We start from the raw sequence: 26,429 nt of genomic DNA, 5'->3' as shown, positions 1-26,429 counted from the left end.
ATGTCGTCCCGTGCACGTTGTAAATTAAAATTACAATTTCCTTAAATAAAATCGAATAAATTAGTGATATAGTTTTGATTATGTGATAAGTGAACTAAGTGAATAAATTCTAGTCATTCTAAATATGAATTACAACACAGGAGGGCAATAAGGGATAGATTCAAGAAAGAAGACGTTGGTACGTGATTTGTCTTTGTACATATTATGTATTTCTTATAGCACGTTGCTAACTCGGTAATTTAGTATTAATAATTTAGGTACTTAATATCAATAATATATTCATGCAATAAACTCATTAGTTATTACAAAAATAAATCAGAAAACGTATAAGTATACATATTGACAGGAATTACTCGACCAGTAGCCGGGTTTTCAAATTTTCGAGAATTTCCGTCATTTTGTGTTCCAATTCACTGCGTCTTTGCATTTCTTGCCGCTTATCCTGTAACATACATGTGATATTATAGAATATAATTGTCATACGTTCATCTCAATTATTGTGTCATATAAAGACGGTAGAAAAGAGGTTAAGGAAATAATATTGTTTTCAAATTACCAAAAAATTAATATTTTTTTTCATCTTGCAACACTTTATTTTGAAACTGAGTATTTAACATTTTCTATAGCAATTTCTATAACAAATCATATAATATCTTTTGATGTATTAATTATTTATATATATATATATAAATTTTAACTTGTATATATATATATATATATATATATATACGAGTAGTTTAAAAAATCAATGTTTTTTTTGGGTTCTAAATACTTTTAAATATACACTTGAGATTTTCAGTTAGACAAATTATTCTGAATATTATATATTATGTGTAATGCACAAAATACATGTGTATTTGTATGTTAATTTTTAGTAAATATATTAAATTATAATTACTATATATATGTGATAAAAGGATCATTTTACAATTTCCCTATTATATTTTCCAATTATTTAGCATAAAGCATGAAATATGATTGATTTCACTATATTATAATGTAACAAATGTTGAAATTAGTGAAAAAGTATTTCAAATGAATCATATAACAAAACATTGATAACTATTTTTAAAATGCTTTTAAATTCCTTTAATTACTATATTTAAAATATTTTTAAATTCTACGTGTTAAATTACTAAAAAACGAAATATTGAAAATGGATCATATTGCACAATTATCTTGAAAATAATAACAAATTATAAAATACGAGAATAATCGACATAACTAATTGGTTCATTCGGATTAATGCGTTCTTGTGCTACTATTTTTATAGTGGTAGCACCATTCGCGTAATCTTCGACTTTCTCGCTTCTGCTTTCCGGTTCACTGGTGAATTTCGTTAAACTTTCGTCATAGCGATACACGTCCTGTTGTGGCGTGGCCAAGCCAATTATTTCTACGTTTCCAATTTTTTTATTCCCGTCAAAAACTCCGGACAATCTGTCGTTTCCCCTGCCATAATTGAAATCATAAACACGTTCACCAAAATTGAACAAATTATAGTTTTCTCTAGGTTCGAGAAACATCGTTGATTCAAACTTCTGTCGAGAAACTGGATTATCTTGCATTATACGATTTTTAACATTTATCTGCTTTTTATTCTTTGAAGATGATTGATTTCTTTCAATACTGCGTTTCGAGGATTCAAATTTCTTAGAATTCAATGAACTCGGGTCCTGCAGCTCTGGAAAATTTTTTATTTCGATATTTGGTCGTTCTGTGGATCTATAATTATTATTTGAAATATACTTATAACGCTTTAAAAAATCTGGTATTTCTTTTCTATCATTATCATTTTGATTAGATTTCACGATTTTCGTCTCAAAACGTGTTCTATTTGAACTCACAATATTTATAGGCCTATTCATCATCAGTCGTTTCCCAGGAACTGTTCTAAATTCGAGTCCCTTTTTAAAATCTTGGTCATAAATATTTTCAGAATAGTCATACGGTCTTTGATTTGAATTATCAAGTATTACTTGACTTTTCTCTTCTCGATGTCTTTCTTTCCTCATTTTATTGGAGGATTCAGATTTTCTACGATTTTCTTGACTATTCGATACCTTAATATTGTCATTATCGGTCGAATTTCTTGGAACAATGTTGGTATGTATTGTACTATCGAAAATAAAGTCGAATGGCGGTGGCCACATTTGCACTTCCTTTTGTTCACCCTCGTGGAGATTCTTCGGTGTTTTTCTTTCTCTAACACCTACTACCGGTTTCAAATTTTCCTTTTTTGATCGCTTTGGCTCTTTAGACGAGACTTTTTTTGAAGCTTCTGCTCTTAAAGTATTATCTTTCTCTGATTTTTCATTTGTCGATGACTTCAATTTCGTCTTTCTTAATTCCTCAGGGGCATTCAGGTACCGAACAGGAACGATTAATGGCATAAATTTACTGAAATCCAATTCATCTGCTACATCTCGTTCTTCGGGGGAAAAAGATCGATTTTCGCCATTCGATTGATTATTGGAGATTTTTATTGATGACTCGGAATTATCTTCGTTAGGTCCTTTTTCATCTTTCTTCCTACTATCTGTATCTTCCTCCAGAGTATATTCTTCATACTTGTTTCTTGCTGGAACGTCTTCTTCTCTGCTCCTTTCATCACTTTCATTTTCATCTTTCTGATTACCACGCGAATCTTCCTCCTCTCTCGAAACCTCTTCCTCCGATTCAGCAGGCACAGACGAGCTATAAATATCGCTCAATGGCTGCTTGAGTCTTCCAAAAAAATTCACAAAACCATCATTAATTAGTTCACGATTGTACAGAGGTTCCCCATAACTGTTACGAAGATCTTCAGGTCGTCGTTCCTCATCATCTTCACTCAAAGGTAGTGGTTCACTATATTGTATACTAGTATAATTTTCACTAGTTTGAGGCGTGTCTTCCTTATAAACATCATCATTCCTATAATACTCTTCTTCTTCACTTTCTGCAGGTTGTTTTTGATTCGTGGGATATTCACGAATCCTTTCTTCACTCTCATATCTCTCTCTCGACTGATTTTCTTCTTCTCTCAACGGTTTTCCTTTAGCGCTTTCCTCTTTGTTTCCTCTACATCCAGAATCTTGATCTCCGTGATCTATTTGCTTCCTTGAATCACCATCTTCCTCACCACTATAATTATCATCCTTCTGACGATTTCTGTACCATTCTTGTTCCCTCAATCTCTTCGCATGCTCCTCCTGTTTACGCTCCAATTCTGCAAGTCTTTCTTCATACTCTTGTTTCCATCTTGGATCTTCGTTATAAGAAGGAGATGTAGTTGAAAGATCATGTATCATTGGCGGTTGAACTAACATTGGAGGAGGTGGCGATTGAACATCCTTTGCATTATAAATTGGCTGATTTTCTATTGTCACTTTTTCAGTGCTCACGTTCTTTCTGTACACCATTCCTTGTTCATTGCGAATTGAACTGATGTACGGTTCAGGGTAGGATAGATTAATGAATTGAGAAGGAATCTCAGGAAGAGGTGGTTGAGGTACGGTCGGTAAGGAAGGTTCCGATATGACTGGTAGAGGGATCTTTACCAAGAGAGGAGGTGGTAGTGGTTGATTAGGAGTCTGTTTCCTTGGATCAATCTGTGGTGGCATCGTTGATGATGTTGAAGGCGGTTTGGAGGTTGTAGAAGATGAATTACCATGGAAAATATTCTCATATTGTTGCAACTGAGTTAATACACCTGTTCCATTACTAAAATTCACCACACCCGTGAATTTGATCGTTTCTCGTTGTCTTGGAGCTAATGTAGTCGATTGAGTAGAGTTTGTTTGAGTGTTGTTAGTAGCTCTTGCCTCGTCTGATTCGGAATTAGGATTGGGCAACGAGGCTATTTGCACAGGGCTTACCGTGTAACCAAAAACCTGCGCCAAGCCCGAGAGAATCAAACCTAATGCCCGTTTGTCTCGCGGATTATTGATGTTTAAAAGTTCTGTTGGTTCTTGCGAGTTTGCGGAAGGGTTTGGTATGGACAGGTTTTCCCAATTTGTTTTCTTAGACTGGACGAAAGTGTACAGTACGCACACGTAGCATAGGAGGTGGAATTTTCCAAGCTTCATTATAGTAGGCTTGAACACTTTCTGCTCGGAAATTACACTTTATGCACCGAGTGATGACGAGATAGCGATCATCGTGTTATCTTCAGTGGCGTCTTCTTTGTATCGTTGATTGCCACATGATACAACCTTTATGCAATACTTCTAACAACGAACAGTTCTTTCGATTTTTTCTCAAACTATCGACACAATTTTGTGTTAAATATTAGATCAATTTGCGAGAAAATATCAATTTTTTCGATTAAACTTATTTTTGATTGAATATTGAAGCGATTCACAATTAAATATCGAAGCAATTCGCGGTCAAATTTTGACGAAAAATGTAAAGAATAGGGAGATATGTTTCATCGTGTGAGAAAGTTTTACAAAGTGGCACGAAGAGTACTTTTGTGCCTCGAGATTCCACGAGGACTGTGCGATCAGTGTCGCGCTCGAGCGTCGTTAAACGAAACTTTAGCTGGCGGGGATGGATTTTTGCATAACATCGGAAAGAAATGTCGAGTTTCACCTCAATTGCACAGAGCTGCTCGTTTATTTGCGACAACTGAAGCGGCACGTTATAACGCGGGAAAAGAACGTCGCGATATTGCAAAGAATCGAACGACAACAGTTCGCTAAGACGCGTACAATACGTTCGACATGATCACGCGCTGTTTTTAATTCCACGCGTAGCCATGGAATCTAATTACACGAGCCAACGATTCAGAGTAGAGGTTTTTTAATAAACAAAGATACGACTTTTTATCGTAATTGAATTCAGTTTGAAAAAAAAAAAAAAATGGCTCTACTCGTATTTAGTTAGTAGAAGAAGGGATTTATAAGTTTATTAATGAATTTTATTGAAGAATATGTATGTGTTAATAATAGGATGTAGATGATAAAGGACATATTAGCTTGCTTTTTAGTTTAATCCTTTTATTGAGAAAGAATATACGCGATACATGTGTTTCATTCTTACTTTAATCGAACGTAATCGTATGATGTTTTGAATTTTTTAGAAAATTATGTTGCAGAGTTATTAGAAAATTTAGAATATTTTTGTTGCTAATAGAAATTTTTGGAAAATATCGGAGGGAAAAATACGAAATTTGGAATTTTGAAAGAAGGATATAATTTTATAGTTATATCTATTATATCTGTCGATATCTATTAATGTTACAATTTTGCTAAATTATTCAGGAAACTGGAACTCATTAGATACACATAACACGTATAAACACGTTCGGTATATTGCGCTTTATATTTTCGAACGAAAGGAATATACATCATTATTCAAATACTTTTGAAAGAATTTCTACCGTAACTAATTTCAGTGCGACTCTATACGAGGCATTTTTTAAAGAATTTCTACCTAGTTGTACAAAAGCGTTGAACGATTACCTAAATATTTTGGTTGAACGATTAAAACGATAAAAGTCAATTTCTTTTGAAACTTTCTGCCTTGACGATTATACCACCGCAAAATTGTGCTATTGTTGCACAACGTAGGAAGCCAATTCATTAAGGATATCGATACAGATCAAGTTAATCGAGCGATACTGCAGAACAAGTGAAAATAAAACTGTTTCTACGTACGAGACTGATCTTTCCAAAAAGCAATCGGTTAAATTAATCGATGGTTGAGAAATTGAACGATAAAATAGATTACTATACCACGTTTGATCGTAATAATTTACGGTCACTATCGGGAAAATATGCTAGTCTCATCTACGATAATTATACATCTAATTACTAACGTGAATAGAAATAGAAGTCTGATAAGTCGAATCTTACAGTTAGTACGTACGTATAACGAGTACAATCATTTAATGCACATTTCTATGACATATACGAGTACAGGTTACAAGCATTGAAATAGATTAAGGCAAATTTAACGAAAGCTAATTAGTTTGAATGCGATCGATCCTGAAGCCATTCCTGAGTGATAAATTTTCTTACTTTCATGTTGCATTATATGAATAGACAAATAAAATAGATAAATAGAAATTTTAACTTATATTTGATATTTTTAACATATTTACTTGTATGCGTATTTTCTATACCACCGGATCTTTTCCACAAATGCAAAAGGTACTTTTATGCTACAAATGCATTTTATGTTTCATTTCCTTTTCGCTTAAACAATCGTATTTACTTACACGCGATAATGTCCGTCTCAGAGTAATCAGATTATTATTTTATTTGAATACGTAAGAAGTAAACGAACCTTTACACGTTACACACGATCAGTTAGGGCAATGATCATATTACCAACGATACCGATTATGTCATCGGACAATGAGCCGAGTTTAGATATTTACCAGCTGTACTTTCATAAGTATGTCGATTATGTCACCTGTTCTCCACCCAGAGAAAGTCCAGCGGCAAACGGTGTCGCTGGTTCGATTTCCTGGACTGGTGTGACAAAACCTCCTTAAGGGGACAATTACGACAAGAGGAGAAAAATATTAACGACACAAGTTTTCAACGCGACAAGGAATAGGGAGAAGGTTCAGGTTTTTATATAATAAACGCGAGTTCCTGTCTTTCGACTCCTCGAATGGTAGTCGACTCGAGTACGCTTCGATCGAACACTGTGTCTAGCTAATTACTTAATTACCTTGTCTGGCTAATTGCACGACACGCGAAACTCCGCGAAATTACACGCATCTTTTGAGAACGTTCCCAGCTTCGTTCACCTCATTAACTCGATTTTTTTTTCGCGAACAATGCAGGATTGCAAACATTATGGGTGGTCGGATTACTCGGACGCGTTGCGTATGGTGTTTTACAATCGGCGAAATTGCCGTGAAATTGTCAGCACACACGCGATATTCATGTGGTGATTGTTTAGATATGGTTGCGCTTGATTATTATATGTTAGATCGAGCTGCTACTTTTAAATTCGAAAAAGAGATACGTGCTGTTTTAGAGAACAGAGATTGTGATTATGGTAGTTGAATACAGACGGCGGAAGTAGGATTTGCTATGGAATAGGAGAGTAGTGTTGGGTACTAATTGATTATGATTTTTAATTTGATTCATTGATAATGTCTATGATGGGAAGATATTGACTGTTAAAGCTGGAGTTCATCGAATGGATTAAAGAAATTAGTTAATTGGTGATTATAACGAATTATATTTTGAGAGATGTTCTATGAGAAATTGAAAATATTCTTGCTGACATTCGAAGTATTTTCTGCTCTGCGATTAATTTTCGAATTATCATATAGTAATTGGAATTATTCCAACGAAAGTATTAAACGTCTACTCTTTATCTTCAACAAGTTCGAAACGAAACATTCCTTAAATATTCCAAGAACTTCCAAAATTAATCAGAGAAACGTTTAACGACAGACGTTTAATTTCATAAGCGATGAATGAATATTAATAAGTACGTAGATGATGATAAGCCGATTTTATCGCAGTTAACCACCCTTTTTTCTAGATATTTCCAACAGTAGATAAAAATCACACACCCTGTATATAAAAACTTGCTTCAAGGAAACGCATACTTGCCATAACATACTAGATCAAATTCAGTTAATCATTGACCAAAACAATAAAACCAGATTTTGATTACATGCTCGCTTTTCCATTAAGGAATTTGTGCTTTCGTTCGATCCAGATGAATTCATGATCAATGTATGTAACTAGTTATGAGATGCGATTATCCGTAGATAGAAAATGTAACAGAGACTAATTTAGGCATTAGAAAATAGTTGTGGATCGAGAAATCAGTAGGTATATATAACACGGCAAATAATTTCTGAACTGTATCAGGTATAAAAGAACTGCCCACTCTTTGGATCACACAGTCGTATTGTGAATCAAGTTTAACATGAATCTTCTGGTAAGAATAATCGACAAAGTTTCCAATATTCATGAATTTAATCTATTGAATTAGCAAACAATGTTCCTTGATTAATTCCAGTAAGAAATTAGTGTTTTAGTGATAATAGAACTCTTTCGCACAGTGATTTACCATCTAACGATATCAGTAAATTGGTGCAAGTTACAAATTATAAGTTATTCATTTTCTCTCGTACAATTTTACAATTTTAAGTTCAACAAAATAATCAGGCGACTTAAAATTAATAGAGCTCAGTCATAAAATTTCATTATCAAACTATTTTAATTTTATTATCAAACCTGTTACTGTTATGCACAAGAAATCAATAATACTACTAGACTCTAGAGATTTATGCAAGTTCGTGCTTTTACGAATATAACTAAAAAGGTGGAACTTCAGCAGAGATTTGTTTCATTTATTGATTATTATATATACACGTCTTTTTAAATTTCTCGTAAATACAACAAATTCCTAGTCTATTAACAACCTGTGATTTGTGACTTGTAAAATTTGACTAATAATATTAGTCCATTTGTACAAACGAATCCTCATCATCGTTTTAGTTATTGGTATTCTTGAGCATTTTCGCCCTGGGAACAGCCACTGTGCCCCCAGTCAACAAACTTGAAAAAGTAAAGGCCGATAATGACGCGTCAGAAAAAATAATTGCTGACAATCAGGCGGAACCGAATTCTCAGGATGCAACTGACGATAAAAAAGTGGCAAAAAGAAGTTACGGTTGGAATCCGTGGAGTTACATAGGATATAGTTACTGGCCCTGGTAGGTAGATTGCCGTAAGATATTGTGACGAATCTAGGAAGGTTTTGCGGAAAAAATAGCCGCTTACTTCAGATATTCTTGCGGATTTTGTAAGAGGAAGTCGAATATTTTGCGTTGTGTTAACAAATTTCCTGTACTATTATGGAGTTTTATATTTTAATTTGGCTCTTAGTCATAGGCTATGAAGCTATTTAATTGCTTCCTCCTATTTTATTTTCAGAAAATTGTACAGATTTTAGTGTATGAATAGAGTTCAAAGAAATAGTTAGAAGAAAACATCGATGACTGGTACAGACTGATTTTGGAAAAAGAGTTGCACTATTATTTATTGAATTAATTTAATGTACAATCTATATATAATATTTAAAGTGTATGAGAATTTTTCGTTAGATTGTTATACAAGAATATTTGAAACAGTTTGATTCTGAGAGTAGTAAGGTATTCGTATGTGCAGATGTTCACAAAATACAATTTTAGGTATGGTTTTGGATGGTATCCAAGTTGGCCTCTATATTATAGTCACGGATATAGTGGATACGGTGGATATGGTGGATACAGTGGATACGGTGGACATGGATATGGAGGATATAGTGGATACGGTTATGGATATCGTAGCCACGGTGGCTGGTACAAGGGATAGTAAATTAAGAAAAAATAGGAAGGATAGAAAATCGTCCAGGAGATTTCTATAATTTTATAAATATTATTCACAGGCTTTCTTACTATCTCACATCTAACTTTTTGCACTGAGTAAACAACAGGCTACACTTGAATTTTAATTATATCTATATTAAGTATTGCAAACCTAAGACTGAGATAAAACAGCTACAACTTTCGATATTCACCAAATATGTAAAACGAAAGTTCATTCAACATTTATTCAATTTTATTCTTAAAGTTATGTATCGTATATATTTGTACAAATACCAAGATGTTCATCAGTGAAAAAGAATAAATGATTCATATTGAAGGAAGGGTGAAATGATTTTGCACATACCCTTAGCCGTTTCCTTATATAAGTTGCCAATATTTCTTCGCAAACAGTCAGATTTTTATCTGTATCCTGCGGAACAAGAAGTATGTGTTATACAATCGTAAAATAATCTTCAAATTTTTGCGTCAGTCGACCTTTAGAATTCTCGTCAGCTCTTTGATCTTCTGTAGTTTAACTTGTTGTTGTTCAGATAAATTATTATTGCACACTCGTCGTGGATTGGTTGCGTACATCTCAAAACGAAACAGAAAACGTGTTACTTTTTTCACTTCCGCATTAGTAATCCATAACACTTTTGGTACGTCGCGACACTTTCTATGCACCTGATATGCGGCGTAGTGTTGCTTGGAGACAAGCGAAACAACAAACGTTTTATTGGATTTTTTCGCAGAATCTTAACGAGATTTTTCTTTATGTAAATTAATTTCTTTTTTTCAGCAATGACTAATTATCCTCATTTTTAAATATGTTCTTGAATTTTTGTTAAATTTCGTGTCTTTTACTTTTTATCTTACATCCCACGAAAGGAATCTGTGTTATCTACAACAGATACTATTCTGAAATGTCTGATAATGGTCTATATGCAGACCATGTATCGAAACAGAGTAAGAACCTCGTTGCTAGTTCCATTTAAAGTCAGGGCTATTTTGTCCTTAATTAAGCGTGATTTGAGCGGTTTGAACTATTTATCTCGTGTTGTCAGAGTAGAGTTCTACAGTTTCGAAGCTCTTTCCCACAGTTTGTCATGGAATCCACTAGGGGGCAGATTAAAAGACTGAAGAATCGAAAATTTTTTTGGCGGGAAAACTTTCAAATACATACAGCGAAACATTTTTACATATACAATCTACGTGTATGTGATTTCACAAACTCCTGACATGCTATAATTTTCTGTATTCACATAAAGAAATATTCTTTAAATACAAATCAAAATTGGAGCCAACACTATATTGCAAGAATACTTCAATTCCAATATCCAATTTCTAATAAGAAATAATTCATTTAACGCATCATTATACAGTACTTACGTTTATACATATTAACAATTTCTCTTAATAGTTTAGAAACTTTTTGAAAAATGGCAGGTAAACGTAGATAAATGTACGCATAGATAGATAATAAAGTTCTCTAAGAGAAATCATAATTAATAATTCAAACTTAGCTAATTAATTTACTCGATTTATCATCTTCTCTTATGGGCCCCTTTCTCACATACCTCCTCAATTATTTATCCACAAACGGGACACTATTCTTAACCCCGAAAAAGGGGAGTGCTTTCGGTGATCCTATCCCAACAACAGAGGCAAAGGCTAACCGGCTCTACGTTTTATAGTTCGAGTTTATTGCTCTTAACTAGATACTGACCATTAAATACAAAGGGATGCGACAGCATCCCCTTTCTAGTGGACCAGTTTTCTGTCAGCGGAAATTGACCGAAACGATTTCAGAATAAGAGTCAAAGGCTAACTGGGTTCATTTTGCGGTTTACCTTCGTCAACAATAGACAGTGGACAGTGGCCATTGTTACGGAGAGGCGGCAGCATCGCCTTCCTGATGGACCAGTTTCCCAACAGGATCCGCGAGATTGTTGGAGAGGACAGGACCTCTCGCCACGCGAGCAAACAGGTTCCGCTGGAAGGGATGAGACGCTATTGACGAACAAAAATGGATCATGATCCAGATCAGGTGAAAAACTGGTCCATCGTCAGCAGACCCTTTCAAAAAACGGGAGCAAGTCGTTTACGTGTTATTTGACCGCGAACAAAGATCAGAGATCAGAAGAGATACAGAAGAGTGGATTGCAGGTTCATGATTCGCGAGTAGGAACAGGTTGCTTTGATTTTTAATTGAATTATATTGGAAGTTTCGTTATGTAAGATTTAATTAGCATAGACGAATTGACGAGGACACGACGATGATTCTTTAATCAATTTTTTCTGATTTTGATCGTTACGATTTCTATATTTATTCCTGTATTGCATTTAATAATTTCGTATTCTTTTTTTTGAAAACATTTATTACGAAATCATTGGGAACTTTTATGCTAAAAATCATACAAATAGTTTAAAATATTAAAGGTATAGGCTTATTTACACGTATAATACTCGTTGAGTACCCAAAATACCTTGATTATGTACATCAGGATTTAGAGTCTTTACACAGAAGTCCCATATCTCGAAAACATGGTTGAGATGCAAAAATATTCTTCGATTTAATGAACAACAATTACAAAAACAATATAATAATTTAATTAGAAGATACACACAATAGGAAAATCGTTTGGTTAATTGGCGAATTGAGGCAATAATTGATTTTTATCAGCAGCGGGTAACGTTTTAACGTACAGAGGTTCTATATTGGCCACCCTTTAACACATACTTCCTATTATCGTCGTAGAACTCGTTTTCTTGGATTCTCTAGGTTGTCTGGCTCAATTTCTCCGGGTTGTCCCAAAGAAAATTCTCGCCGGTATTAAACGAACTGGCTTGAAAAAAAAAAAAGAGAAGAAACGAGGGTTCGAGAAGCGAGCGGACAAAAGAGCCGGAGCACTCGATCAAAAGTGAAAAAAAACAAAGGCCGGTGACGTGTGTGTCACATGAGACGCCGAAACCAACCCACATTGGCCACTTCTTTCACCTGTCCATCATTCGTTGCCCTCCAAAGAGGACGTCTCCGTCGCTGAAAGAGGACATTTGCGTTTCTGTGCTCGTACCAGTCATTGTGCGCTTTTATCGGCCGTTTCGCGTTCAGTTTCTACCGGGGATTTCGTGTGCTCCTCGTGGTGAATACTTGAAAAGGGAGCCTACACTCGTAATTGACTGCTTTATTCCGGATTCCAAGCCAGAGGTACTCACATCGATACGTAATCGCGCCGGTAACGTCGATACGCGACCTGATGCTGATTATGATCCCTCTGATTTTTCTAAACGAAAAGATATATGTATGTTATGGAAAAAATTAAAAAGTTAAACGGCTTGTTAAATTATGTTGTAGGAATTTTTATTATATTATCTTCCGAAGGGTAAAAGAACAGGGGTTGTAAAAACGGCTTCAAAATTGTAAAATATAAAATATAATGCAACGTAAAATAATAGTATTCAACGGCGTAATATAATGTAAAATAACTCGGGTCAAAATTACAAATATTTGTATTGCGCGTTTAGTCACGGTCATACGAAACTTTAGATGGCCATACACTTTCACTTTGATATATGTTTTTGGGACATGAAACATTGTCAAAATCTGCTCATCATCGATAACTAATATGATCTATGTTGATCAGACATCTTTTATTTCATGCCTTTTGTGTCCTCTTTCCTCGTAGATTCTTTATGAAATCATTTTAGAGTAACGTGACAATGAAACAAGAAATCACTTTATATATCCAAACAAGAAATTTTGTTAACCAAAGCAAAGTTTTATTTCGACAATTTAATTAATCGAAGTTATATACCGCACAATTCATCTTTAAGCTAATCCGTTTAAATCGCGTAATTATTAGATTAATCAGATTTCCAATATTAATTTATTGAGCAACCGATCAACAAAAAGATCACTAGTGTCCCAAATTTGAAATTTACTACCCTAAACAGGAAGCCAGTATCCATACAATTTAATATCTGCGTATATCAAATCACAACACATTTAAAATGCTTTAACCCATTCACTGCCAACTACGAGATATCTCGTAGTAAGCGTATGTACCAAGACTGCCGACTACGAGATATCTCGTAGTTTGCGGAGTCGGGACAGGAATTTTATTCAGTGATACCAGCTACGAGTTATCTCGTAGTCCTTTCACATTTTCAAATTACTGTAAATACCATTTTAATACTAGGTGTATGCAACTAATAAAATTTGCCTGGCAGTGAATGGATTAATTTATCTATTAATAAAGGAACACATTAGTGATCTGCCAGAAAAAAATAAAGTTAAGACGAATACGAATACTATTCCAGAAAGGCGTAAGTCAAAGAGAAAGAGAACTTCGGAAGAATTCGTAGAAATACTCTTTCGTGCCTGCATCGTCTTCCTCTCTCGAGTTAATTTGTTTTTCGTTTGTGAAGACGCGTGTCCCGGAGGAGGCCATGAAAAGGTTTCACTGCGTACACGCTGCATTACCTCTATTCGTATCGGTAACGAGGACCTCCTCCTACGGCATGGGATTTTCGTCGATGCAACGTGTACGTCGTGCAGACGTACGCGGTATTGTCGGGACACCCCGTATATAGCGAGGGCGTATTTGTTTTACTGCCTGGCTGCCGGCATTGGTTGAGAACGTGCTCCGCATTCTTGAAATCGTGCCACCCTTGTTACGGCATAGACTCTCCACCGCCATCACCTCCTTCCCCTCCGAGCCGTCGAACATCCCGCCATCAAGCTGGCTCTCTTCTTTGCTGGCACTAGCACCAGGATCGACAGAAGGATCGTCATCCCTTTCCCCTTATCCTAGGCTCTCGTAAAAATTCTTGACTCCTGTAATGGTCACGTGACCAGGCTACGGGGGTATGTGACTGTTCGCCAGTTTCTAAACAGTCGCAGAAGTTTGAGGAAACTTAGAAGAATCTCAGATTTTGTGATAACAATTGCGTCACGGAGAATTGCCAGGATTCTTCTTCTGGGAAATTGTGTGATAGATAGATGTTCTGACGTTCATGCATTTTTGAGAAATTTGAGGATGTAAAAATGTACCGAATGCATATAACGCGCAAAAATATGTAAAATACCTAAAGTAGAGTATTATAATATTTAAATTCTACTCTTTTAGCTACGAGCATAAAATTTTATGGCGAAATATTTTTTCGCGAAGGATCATCTCTTTGTAATAATCCTTGATCCCAATAGACTCTAACCTGATAAAGAATTAATTGATTTTTTAAAAATTCTTAAGACGTATAAAACATTTTTGGTCAATTACTTACGATATATAAATCAGTTATTTTCCTTTCATTGTTCATATACAACCTCGTACTTAATATTCTATATTCAACCCGAAATCCATTACATTCCACATTAAGCCAAGTCCACCAAAAAATTTAAATAAACTTCCTGAGTTAATCGTTTAATGGAGTTTATTTTTCTCGTGGGCAATCGTAAAGTTCTTATCTTCCGTGACAACCGTGGTGTTCCCCTCGAACAATACTTGTATCTAATTTTCTGCTGTGCAGCGACAAAACAGAGGGTGGCAGGAAGTAAGTCGTCACAGGATAGTGGACTAAGTTTATCACCGTTAAGAATCCTGAATCCGGGGACACGGTAAAAATATTAGAACGAGGACTGAGAGGAAGAGAGAACGAAAAGAAGGACACGGAAGAAGAGTCCGGCATTCTATCGATCCTAATTTACGGCCTGGATTTCAGGCGTTTATGTCTTTCCGATAAGGTCGTTCACGCAGATGCTGTGCCTGCACCGATGGATATTCTTCTTCGTTCGATGCATTCTCTTCTTCGTGCTTTCTGTAGCCCGAAATGCTCTTTTCCTTCGATTCTCTCGTGATGGCTGACTATAACGAACCCCGTAGTTCGAGGCTGGTTCTTTTCGAAACATAAAACGAAACTTAAATTCTGGAAGCATTCGATGAGTATACATTTCAAGGTGCAGTATCGGTTATAAGTATGGATACTTGGCTGATTTCTATACGATGTTATATAAACTATTGGCAAATTCTTTTTAACAAACGATTTAACGATGACTTTCAACAATCAGATAATCATTAAACTACTTGTTCCATTAGTATACTAGGTTATTGAACTGTGAAATAAATTTGTTCTGTTTTTGTATTTGTTAAAATAAGTGTGATATATTACCTACAGAAACTTGTAACTTTTTATATGCGATATGTAAAGAAATTGTTATAGTTTTCATCTCAAAAGATTCCTTTGTAAAATAGTAGCAAGTATCGCCCAATTCAGAGGATATTAAAAAATTAACTACCCTTTCGACTGTTTTTCCGTTACGTAAATACAGTCGGGTGTTTCGAGGGGTCAATCGAATATAACTTTGATCGTGTGTATTACGAAATACCGACGTAATTTCTCCTCAAATTGAAAGCAAAGAGGTTGCACAATCGTTTAAAAACCATCGACGTTACATAAATGTTTTCATATAGAAATTAATCGAAGGTGTATTATGAAGGTGGATTATGTAATTACGTGATGTGTTACGTCTATCGGATTCGAATATCGATAAAATCGATTGCTCCTCTTTTAAAAGTGAAGCCGTAGCGAACGTGGCCACCTCATAATAGAATCGAAACCATAATAAATTTCATTCCAATTTCCTATCGATCAGTCAGCAGCCGCGGTAATATTTGTTTAAGGGACAGACGACCGGTGATTCGATAAAATTGGAAATTTCGGCTTTTTTCCGTCCATTCAGAAGGGTGTTAAATTCCCTGTGAGATTCGATTGGTCGACGGTCCGTGGCCGGAGCAGATTTCCTGTCCGGAAGCGCTAGTAAGATGGGTTTGTTCATGATTTTTCGTTGCATCCGTTATTCTTTACTTTCCTTCGAATTTGTTTTGCGAATCGCTAGTTTATGGTAAATCGTAGTATTCCATTCAATTAATATTAGATTAGTCCATGAAATATTTTACTTGGAATAGCTGTGGTGCATCAACATCAAAGATTTTAAATATTGCTTTTTCGTACTGTATTATCGAATATTGTTAACTACCTTTTGTTATCCTATCGAATTATTTCGTAACAATATTAATTATTTAAAAAATCTTAATCAGGAAACTTAGATTCAAATCTTTTAATTTTATTTCCAAATGCTATTAAATTACTTCGAAAGAAGAAAATTGTATACTATAAAATTCTATTTGTCTTTTAATATTCAATTCCTTACGTTTAAACAATTTTATAAGAATTCAAGCCATATACAATACTACATTCGAATGCTACGATTCTCTTAAAAGTATCTCAAAAAACAAAACGTTGATTCGTTCATTCTGTCAATCATCCCTGTACGATGAATCAGTTCAGTTTGCGCTGGAACCGTCGTCTCGACAAGAACGAAAGCATCGCAGCAGCACTTTGTGTACCGAAGAACTGCGACTTCCAAGGGAGAGACCATCGATATAGCTACTCTTCTTACTTTTGGCCACTATCCTCGGAAGTCTACAAGGGGGGTTTGTCGGAGGGGGGATAGGATGGCCAGAATTTATAGCGTCTTTTGCGATCCCGGCGGGTAGGGATGAGGCGGCCACCCCTCAGACTCAATGTTTTCTGCAGGGAAAGTCGGAAGTCGAGTCGAACCCTGGCCAGGACTAGCCGTATCCCATACGTCTTGCTAACAGACCGGATAGGTTTCGTCTCGTTCCACCTTTCAAGAAAAAATTTTTTAAAATTGCTCAACGAACCTATCGAACTTTTTTCAACGTCTCTGTATCAACTACATTTCGATGAATTTTTTACACCTCGTTTCGTTTCTTAATTCGCGTCCGTAAGAATGTGAATGATTTTTGAAGGTAGTCCTACTTGGACAATACGTGCACGTTATCGGGTAGATTTAGTTGGACGACCGAGTCCCTCCATTTTCCGAATGGACTTCTGACCCAACCATCCCACGGCTCACGGGGATGCTTTTTATTAGACTCCACCAGGATCACCCGGTATACTCGTGTGCACGCGTCTTTTTCTGTGTTCGTGTGTATAGGCAGAGGCACACGTTATATGTATGTAGAGGAGTCCCGTATATGCGATGGCAGTGGCCATGTTCAAGGTGGAGGGACAGCCCCATTCGCCAAATTAACTGCGTTAGATCGGGACCCTGGAATTCTTTATGCTTTCCTCGACCTACGACCGGCCATTTTACGCTGGATTTTTCAACGGATACTGCTCGCCCTTCGCCTTCCCTTTCCACCCCCACTGAACGATCTCATCCCCTTTCGCTTTTTGTCTTTGCCGTTTGATTAACTCTTCGCGAATTTAATTTGGAATCTATCGCGTGTTTTGACATCAACTGATGTCTACTTGTTTGATATTTCTGAGGTTTTCTCATAAGTAATACGAGTATCGTATAGTGAAAAATGTTGTTCTTTCTTGAATTTTCAAGATTAATTTTTAAGTTTACTGTAGCTATAATTTAATATGACATTATTGGACAATTTTCGTTGAAGATAATACGATGTATATTATGTAGTGAAAGATTTTATTGAATTTTGAACTCAAAAGTTTTGTTGATGCCGTTAGGTTGTTTGTGTTAGGTAAATATTGCGTTATGAGGTACCTGGGATTCTAATATGTCTTGGTATATTCTAATTCAAAAGAAAAAAAGATTTCATGTAAGTTCTATATCGACCAAATGCATTTTACTCCTCTTAACGAGTATGTACTTACCTGCAATAAGCTCTTAAGAGTTCCTCATTTTTGAAGACATTCTATAAACGTTCCATCAACTTAAATCCATTTGAAGACCATTTGAAAATGGGAAAAGTTCTATAAATCTACTTTTCTTGATTTTACGATTTTTGTGTAATTTTGTAGATAAAAGAGAGTACTTTATCATGACATAGTTGGAAAGGGGTAATAGTTAACAACCATATAAAAATACTGTCCAAACATGTGATCAACGAAGAATAAAATCTTCGACTACATTGCAAAAAACGTTTGCATTAAGTTCGAGTCGTTTAACTTTAATTCTTCCGTTACATTACATTGGTTTCGTATTTCCGGCCGCGAGAGGCTATGTTATGAACTTCGCTATGAACTTTTTCGAAGGTGGTGAAAGTGTATAATGCGAGAAACTTAAGTAACGATTTCACTAGGAAACTTCCACGCGACTTTAAAGGCGAGCGCCCAAGACGGCGGCTTAATCGAATCGCTAATGTTTGCAAAATCTTTGTTTGAGACGTCTTAAAGAGAAGGAGACGAAGCGGACCGTTCGATTCGTGCTCCACAAACAAGGGATCCTTTTATCTGATCTACAGAACCGAGAGCCACATAAAAAGCGCTTCCAAGTTTAGTTTCTTTTCATTTATTATAATTTAGTTAAAGAAATACTTTAATTACCAGGCAATTAACATTGCAACTATATATCACTGTGGCTTCCGTACACAAAGAAGTGTTGTAACATTTTTTCTTGTTCCTCTTTCTGATCGATAATTTTAATATCTATCACTTATCGCGAAATTAAACTGTTACGATTTCAATGATGCCAAAAAGACATAAGTTTAGAGTACAAACGGTAGATGTAAAGGTAAAAAATGGAGTTGATCACTTTAGCTTGTGAGACAGACGTTTACTCTAGATTAAATCTCGATCGAGAACAAACCATTCCACATTCCCAAAAACGTCTCCAATTTCTTCATCCCCCGGTCAGGATCAATTACATAACGCCGTTAAGACTTCGTCCCTGAAAGACGAATGAAATAGCTTGATGGTTGCACGAGCGGGTGAAGGATCCTTCCGATCCTACGGGTCTCGTAATCCTAAGTGGCCGAAAATCCCTATCAATCGACGGCAATCGGTCCTTGGTCCTTGCTTCCCCTACCTATCTCCGTATCCTTTCTCGTTAAATCCTTCGCCCGGTGGCCGGTCCGCCTTTCCACGGAATATCTGCGTTCGATCGCGAATAACTTTCTGAATAGGTGATCACGTAAAACTGATTTAGCAATTTGCCCATTCCGGAGCGGCGCGATCTTAGTTCAAATTGAGTATAGTCCAAGTCTTACTTGGGTGAACCACTACTAATCCAATTCCGGGGATCTCAAGACGTTCTGCTACGCCTGGGGTGGGAGGTTGGCAAAGGGGTTGGCCGGGGGACGAAAGAGAAAGAGACGTCGGGATGTACGCGACGTATAGACAGAGGATGAAACGAGTGAGAGAAAAGCAAGTAAGGAAGGGAGAGGGAGAGAGAGAGAGAGAGAGGGAAAAGGAGATCGGTGGGTGGGCAAGGAGTTTCAGGCGAAGATATAATATCGCCTATGCAAATAGCCTTTGGACTTAGACCGGCTGAATATACTTTAGCGCTGGCAGCTCGAGTTAGACCGCGTTGTATTTTCCGTAGAAGATAGAGGTGTTCGAGGTATAGGTATGCTTAAAAAATACCATCATTGAAACGTACCTCGTTACTACCATCCTCCGACAAACTCTGGAGTGGACTCCTGGAGCCTAGCCGGGCCGTTTTAAGCGAAAGTTTGTCGAAGTTCGACGCGAGAACAGCTACTTTGCGCTCTCGTTACGAAATACTGTTCTTCTCGTCTTCTTTTTAGTTTATTAATTATGGAAAATTCGTGTAGTCATTCTGTCCCAGAAAGTTTTAAACTGTTTTAACACATATTATGAAAGAATGACAAAATATTTTACATTTTAATTAATTCGTAAGACTCAGCAATTTTGTCTTTTGTTGTAAGTAACTTGGGAAATATTCGTCATGAGGTATTATGTGCAGAAGTATCTGGTGCAGATACATACACCTACACACATATGACTTAATTTACCTTCACATGAAGTAAGAAGTATCACACACACGACTACCTTTTTTCATTTCCTTAATTCTCTGCAAATTTTTTAACATTGTTTGTGTCACAATGTGCGATAAATCATTTATGTGACAAAACGACCACCATACTAATTACGTTTATTATACTCGAAGAAATCTAAAAAATTTAATTTACATGCAGTTGTATGAAACTACATGAAAGAATGTTTCGTTCGTGAGCGATCTAAAATAGCATAACGACGTCCACCATGCCACGAGAGGCATGAACGTAACCGATGAAGCGGAAAGGGGTGCGAAAGGGGAGATCGGGGCGGCTGTAAAACCCCGTGGGGAGAAGCTAGAGCGGGGGGACAACATTAGGCAGGCTTTCCAGACGAGACGAGGGTAGGACGTTTGAGGTCAGTTCGGGGCGGTTTTTTCAACCCCCGGAGCGAGTCGCTCAATACCAAGCCGCCCCTCGACTGACCAATGGTCGTCCTTCTACCCCCACCATTTGAACTGGCTGACCAGCCAGCCGATTGGACGAAAACTTCCCGAGGGATACTCTATCCAGCAAGGATACTCACGGCCCGAATCCTCGAGACCCGCTAACTAACCGAAGAGGAGAGATTATGTACCGGGTGGCGCGTTTGATATCAGGCATATTGACACTAGCACCACCAGCTAGATAGTATTTCATAGCTGTGGAATTCAATGGGCGGCCTCATCTGGCGGAGGAATCTCTGATGAGGGATTACAACGAATTTACAGCGTTGAGTTCTATCCTGATTATTCGGCCGACCTTGTAAGGATCGTACCTGGAATAACTGAGGAATCGCCGGTGTTGTAATTGATTTTAAGGAAAATTCCGAAGGGTCTGAAGTTTTATGGATATTTTGGTTGATTGGGGTTAGAATTGATTAGGATGTTGGATAGGAGGAAGAATTGATGTTTGGATATATACGGTGTTTCAGGGAATCTTAGTATAAATGTTGGTGTGAAATCTACATATATGTTGAAACGATCGCTCACAATTACAATCGACGTATAGTTTAGTTCAATATTAGTACATTTTAAATTAATTCATTAGAATACAAATAAGCGTCTTTGAACGAATCCAATAATCTATGGCTAGACACTTCATTGTACGATTGAATCTTTACATTCTTCATGGAAAAGTCTTCTGGAGTCCCTAATTTATTATTATCGCTACGCATTTATAAACATGCATTTTTCTCATTTTAACGGAAATCTTATTTACTTATTCACTTAAATTCTAACAAAGAAATTATACTGAAAAGTCTAACTTTTCTGAACTATCTAAGACGCGTCCTGGCCATTGAAAATACAATTTTTACGAAGTTCAGAGGGTTTCCAAACTCCAATGGAAAAGATATCTAGCGTAAAAGCGAATACCCAGATGACACGGTTTTCCTCTGCAGGAAAGGTAGAGCATTTCCTGTCGCGTCACCCGCTAGACGCGACGAGATGGAAACGGTGTTGCAAGGTGGGCATCGATGCGGCTGTCTTGCATGTCGGAGTGTTTACGAATGTTATCAGCATAATAGTGGGACACCCTATATCCGTCCAGTGGCACCGGTCGTCCCGCTAGTTTGCTCGAGATGATATCGGCGCGTCTCTCCTTTTCGTTAGATTCTGTCGCGCTACTAAAGCAGATGGGACTTGAAACTCTGCCAAAATTCAGATCAAGCTCGCTGACTTAAAGACACCTTAAAGCTGGCGAGTGAACAGTGGTGTTAGAGAAAGAGAGAGAGAAAGAGAGAGAGGGAAGGTGACGGAAGGGAAAGGTGGGACAGCCGCGCGGAAATTTCAAGCCGGTCGCCGGTTCACGCTGGAAATGACGTCGCGAGTTAATTTGGATCGATTTCCGACCGCGCGGTTACCGCGCTGGCCCGCGTCTTCCTCTTTGAACTTCCGGTCGAACGACTGTTTATCGGCGTATTGGAAATTCCTCGCGAAGATACGTCTGCCCCGATATCAACCACTCGTTTGCGTTCACGTTCCTATTTTTTGTGGAGTCCAAACGAATCCTAAATGAATTTTAAGACTTTGTACAGATTAACGATAGGCAAATAATTTTGGCTAGTCAAGTGACAGATGATGTAAGGTTATATACCAATTGTGAACTATCCGCAAAATTCAAAATTAAATTGTGGAATGAATTAGGGGAGGTAGCATTTGATTTTACGATTCGTATCACATTCATGTAGATTTATTTCAGAAAGTAAGATGCATATAGTTATGCATATAGATGTGTATGTATTGTTTGATTTTCTAAATCTTTTTAAATAAAATCAGTGACATGGCACAAAGAAGCGTGATAACCAGAAATATCAACACTCTATCTAGGAATGATAAGATTATAGATTTAAATAATTGTCGCAATTTTCTACTATTGTCCTCAGTTCCCCTTTATGTTTGTATATTTCCAAATATCTTCTTTTCAAATTTTCGAATATTTTATTCCTGGAAGTGTGAAATATACAAAATTAGTAAAATAAAAGTGTATCGAATACTGAAATTTAAACACTATCTCGTTTCATTTTGGAAACGTCTTAAATCACATGCCTTTGCTCCAAACCTAAACTCGAAATTTGTACTACTACACAAAAAGCTTAGAAGACTGGAGATTTTTTAAGAAATTGATCGTCACGAAATTCATAGTAGCGAAACATAGTCACAATCTTGGCGCCGCGCGACAGGTATTTCTTCGGTTAGATTCTTTTCTTCTCGTTCCGCCTTTCGTCGGTCTTTACTGGTTCCCTGGCGCAGACAGGACCAGTTGGGACGGGGCTCGAGCCCACGGGACTGGGATCAAAGGAAGAATTATCAGGGTTCCGAGCGCGGTCCGGGATTTGGTCCCGTAGGAGACTTACCACATGTAAATAAGGACAGAGCTTCTGTAGCTCGCCTCTGCTCTGCGTAAATAACATTTTTCCGATAGCGTCGGAATAACCCTCCGCGTCAGAGTTCGCTGGAAACCTCCTAGCCGCGTATTCTACTGATCTCTCGTCGTTTTTCTGAGGCAAGGTTATTTGAGTCATCTGAACTTCAACATTTTAAAAGAATTATAGAATAGTTAAACTTGTTGCATATTGTGAGACATCATTAATCTTCGATATAATAGCGGAAGAATATTGTGTTCTTATCAAGTTCAGTTAGGAAAACTTTCGATAACGAGAACATTACATTCGATTAATTATCCGGTAGGGTTGTATAAGTCAGCAAAGAGGTTGAGGACTAATAAAATAAGAAACAAAATTACTTACAGAATTAACATTCAACAAGCTTCTTTCATGTTGATGAGTAGAAGTTATATCTTCGTGATTTTCGAGTTATAATATCTGTTTTCAAATGTAGATTGGTTAAAAATTATTTATAAATGAATTTGACGAATTACATGGAATTATTTAAGGAATTATTCCTTTTTTAGATTTCAAGGAAAAATCAAAGGGAGCATTTTTTCGTAATACACTACTATAGATCGATATCGAATGATACTTTGATTGCTTATTTAGGCACAATGATTTATCTTTGTCCATTTTTTCGCGGCGAGATTATTACCTATCCGTAGATTACACCATCTTTCAAGATATTAATATTTTTGCGGTTGATGATTTGGTATTATGTCTGCTCGCAAGCTAAAGATAGAGGCCTTTGTTATGGTACTTTGCTGGGGAGACAGAGCACGGAGATAAAGGCCATTCAACGACGCTTGTTTTTCACCCTTTTTTCCTTAAATATTGGACTTCCAGTGGTACACACTGATAAATAGGAACAGTCGAAATTGTTCGTCTTTTTTCTCCCAATTTTTTGTCCAGCATGTGGTTCACAAAGAATTGAAAGCGGCATTGTAACGTTTGCGAGATATTGATTCCAAGCGTTGAAACTTAAACGATTAGGGAATTTATTACCGATCATGTTATAAATATTTTAGAAATTTTAACTTCTCTGAAGGTTTGTAAATCATGAATAGAATTTTTACGCGATTTTGTTAAATTGCATATTGATTTTGAAAATAACATTGCTATATTATCTTTCTATATTATATAGTTAACTAACTGGTGTATATTGCTTGAAACAATTAGAGGATCATCTTAGCTCTTTATTCATTACTTCTATTACTACAATATTTTTAATAATTGTAAATTTTTATTAAAATATCATATGAATAATATTTACTTGATGGTCGCAGTAGAAAGAGTCATAGTAACGATCGTCTAATTATTATAACATTGTACATACAACTTTTATATATCCTCCAGAGGCTTATATCATTTCCATAACACAATAAAAATAATGTGCTTCATATAACAAAAGAAAAAAAGAAAATTCTACAATTCATCGCAATATCCATTACGTAAATTCCTTCCCAACAATCTATCCCCGTTTCCATTTTCGCTTACAATTCAACTAAAAAAGCAGCGAAAAACGCACATAGTTAAACGAGGATAATTCCCATTCACGTATCGTTATAATTAGAAACAATGGGAAACAACAGCAAACTAACAAAGAAAAAAATAAAAGAAAGAAAGAGAAAAAGAAATATCCAGAATTTTAATGGACCGTAGCAGTGCGTTTGGAAACGCGACGGCGCGGCGCGGCAGCCCTTGATTTTTCACGTTTCTCGTTTACCCGTCCGTTTTTATTCCCTCAACCTAGCCTCTCTTCACCCTCTCCGCTCACGTTTCTCGCTCGCGTAAAAGAGAGACGAGCATTTTTGTTTCCCCTGTGCGCTCCTCTTTTTTCTTGCTCGGCCAGCATATTCGGTGCGGTGGCGGCTCTACGTTTCAAAATGTATGCAAAAGACCGGAGCATCCCGCGCATCCTAACATGGTACACACGCGGGAGAAAGTCGTCTCTCACCCTCGTTTGTTCTCCACCTGTTATGCTTCTCCTTTAGTTCGTGTCGTGTTCTTGATCTTCGTGTGAATGTGAAACGATGCTGAGTAATTGAAGACGTTGAGATTCGTGGAAAAAAGATGGTGGTACAAGGAATAAGGAAAGAAATTGGTGGTTGTGATGTGGTGGTGGAAGGTCGAGGTCGTCGCTAAATTTTCACCGGACTGTACTGGGGTCCGGTCGGCGTAGTTACCATCGATTCGTGGCCGCAACTGTTTCGTCGTTTAAAAAAGGAACGCCTCGAGTCCTGGGGTGGAAAGACATCTTTTCCCGACATATATTCCTGTTTGTTCAAGGGGCCAGCAACAACCTCCCAACAATATGGGGTCATTTTACGTGTTTTCTTACAAGGCTGTCTAGGGTTGTCCCTGCGCGGTGATATCGATAGTTTCGTGATAGACTGTTTTCGTGAACCGCGAGATACAAGTGATTATTGGTTAGTGGATATTGCTTTTTGATAGCTTTTACTAATTGATATTTGTTGCTACCATAGTCATTATTAGTAAGTTATTGTGACTAGATATTGCTATTACTTATTGACAATAGATTTAATGGGTCATAACGTGTATCTGACTACGTTAACAGGTAAACTATAACAAATGTATGTATAATTAACATCCTGTAATGTAACGTATAACGTAATAGCTATATTAAGATCACAGGTAAAAAATAAAAGACAACAAAGTAATAAAAAATACTAGTATTAAAAAAAATTATCCTTTAAAATGGACAAAGGATTATTTACCTATGGTAGTTTCATCTTTCCATCACGTTTAGTTGATCTCGTCGATCGTTTCTTTTTTTCCGTCCATAAACTTCGTTTTCGCGAATCGAATGGTCGTCTCGTCGGTAGGATGTCCGGAGATTTACCGCAACAATTAGCCCGAGAAGAATTTTCACAAGGATTTATCGAAGCCCGGAAGTCTTGCGGGTAACTGTACCGCGCGCATCTAACCCGTGCCACGGACCGAGCAAAGTGGATCCTCGGGTGGCGCATATTGATTTACGATAATTTCATTATTTTCCCGCCGGTTCTTGTAACCGATTAACGTCTCTTCCGGGCAGCTGTCCGCCAATTGAAATGTAAACGATCCTCACCGTTATCTCGTTTCTTTCGCTCAGCCAATTCGACTTCGTTTCGAAGATCGTTCAAGATCTCGAACAACTTGCTCGAGTTATCCATCGTTGTTTCCCTTCTTTTATTTTTCTGTTGGAATACGCTAATATATCGACAGAGTGCGACCCATTAAGCATAACAACGGTATTTTCACTGCATGACCAATAGGGATCATACGGAAAGTTAGGAATGTCATTAAAAGTAGAGATTTTTTTAAACAGCTGATTAGTTGTTATTTTTTTTAAAGTGAAACGACATACTATTGCTATACAAAATATACATACACGCAC

At 36.8% G+C, this 26,429-nt stretch overlaps 3 protein-coding genes across 3 annotated transcripts; 1 reads left to right on the top strand and 2 right to left on the bottom strand.

The window, feature by feature from the left end:
* Positions 1–186: 186 nt before the first annotated feature.
* Positions 187–9,983, bottom strand: LOC139986524 (uncharacterized). The gene is made up of 3 exons (XM_072001928.1): positions 9,809–9,983; positions 9,678–9,743; positions 187–442 (listed from the first exon to the last, which is right to left on the bottom strand). The coding sequence occupies exons 1-3, from the start codon at positions 9,905–9,907 to the stop codon at positions 350–352; spliced, it is 258 nt and encodes an 85-aa protein (XP_071858029.1). The 5' UTR covers positions 9,908–9,983; the 3' UTR covers positions 187–349.
* On the bottom strand, positions 918–4,507 carry LOC139986504 (uncharacterized). The gene has a single exon (XM_072001888.1). The coding sequence runs from the start codon at positions 4,068–4,070 to the stop codon at positions 1,197–1,199; it is 2,874 nt and encodes a 957-aa protein (XP_071857989.1). The 5' UTR covers positions 4,071–4,507; the 3' UTR covers positions 918–1,196.
* On the top strand, positions 7,888–9,471 carry LOC139986576 (uncharacterized). The gene is made up of 3 exons (XM_072002003.1): positions 7,888–7,899; positions 8,463–8,680; positions 9,158–9,471. The coding sequence occupies exons 1-3, from the start codon at positions 7,888–7,890 to the stop codon at positions 9,318–9,320; spliced, it is 393 nt and encodes a 130-aa protein (XP_071858104.1). The 3' UTR covers positions 9,321–9,471.
* Positions 9,984–26,429: the final 16,446 nt, after the last annotated feature.

The sequence above is a fragment of the Bombus fervidus genome, chromosome 4 (genome assembly GCF_041682495.2).
Source record: "Bombus fervidus isolate BK054 chromosome 4, iyBomFerv1, whole genome shotgun sequence".
Taxonomy (NCBI): domain Eukaryota; kingdom Metazoa; phylum Arthropoda; class Insecta; order Hymenoptera; family Apidae; genus Bombus; species Bombus fervidus.
This window is presented reverse-complemented; position numbering and strand designations above follow the sequence as displayed.

Coding starts and splice junctions, on each gene's coding strand:
- LOC139986504 (XM_072001888.1), bottom strand. CDS start 4,070: ATGAAGCTTGGAAAATTCCACCTCCTATGCTACGTGTGCGTACTGTAC.
- LOC139986576 (XM_072002003.1), top strand. Junction 8,681..9,157: donor GGATATAGTTACTGGCCCTG/GTAGGTAGATTG, acceptor ATACAATTTTAG/GTATGGTTTTGGATGGTATC.
- LOC139986524 (XM_072001928.1), bottom strand. CDS start 9,907: ATGTACGCAACCAATCCACGACGAGTGTGCAATAATAATTTATCTGAA. Junction 9,744..9,808: donor AGCTGACGAGAATTCTAAAG/GTCGACTGACGC, acceptor CTTGTTCCGCAG/GATACAGATAAAAATCTGAC. Junction 443..9,677: donor ATATAAGGAAACGGCTAAGG/GTATGTGCAAAA, acceptor TGTATGTTACAG/GATAAGCGGCAAGAAATGCA.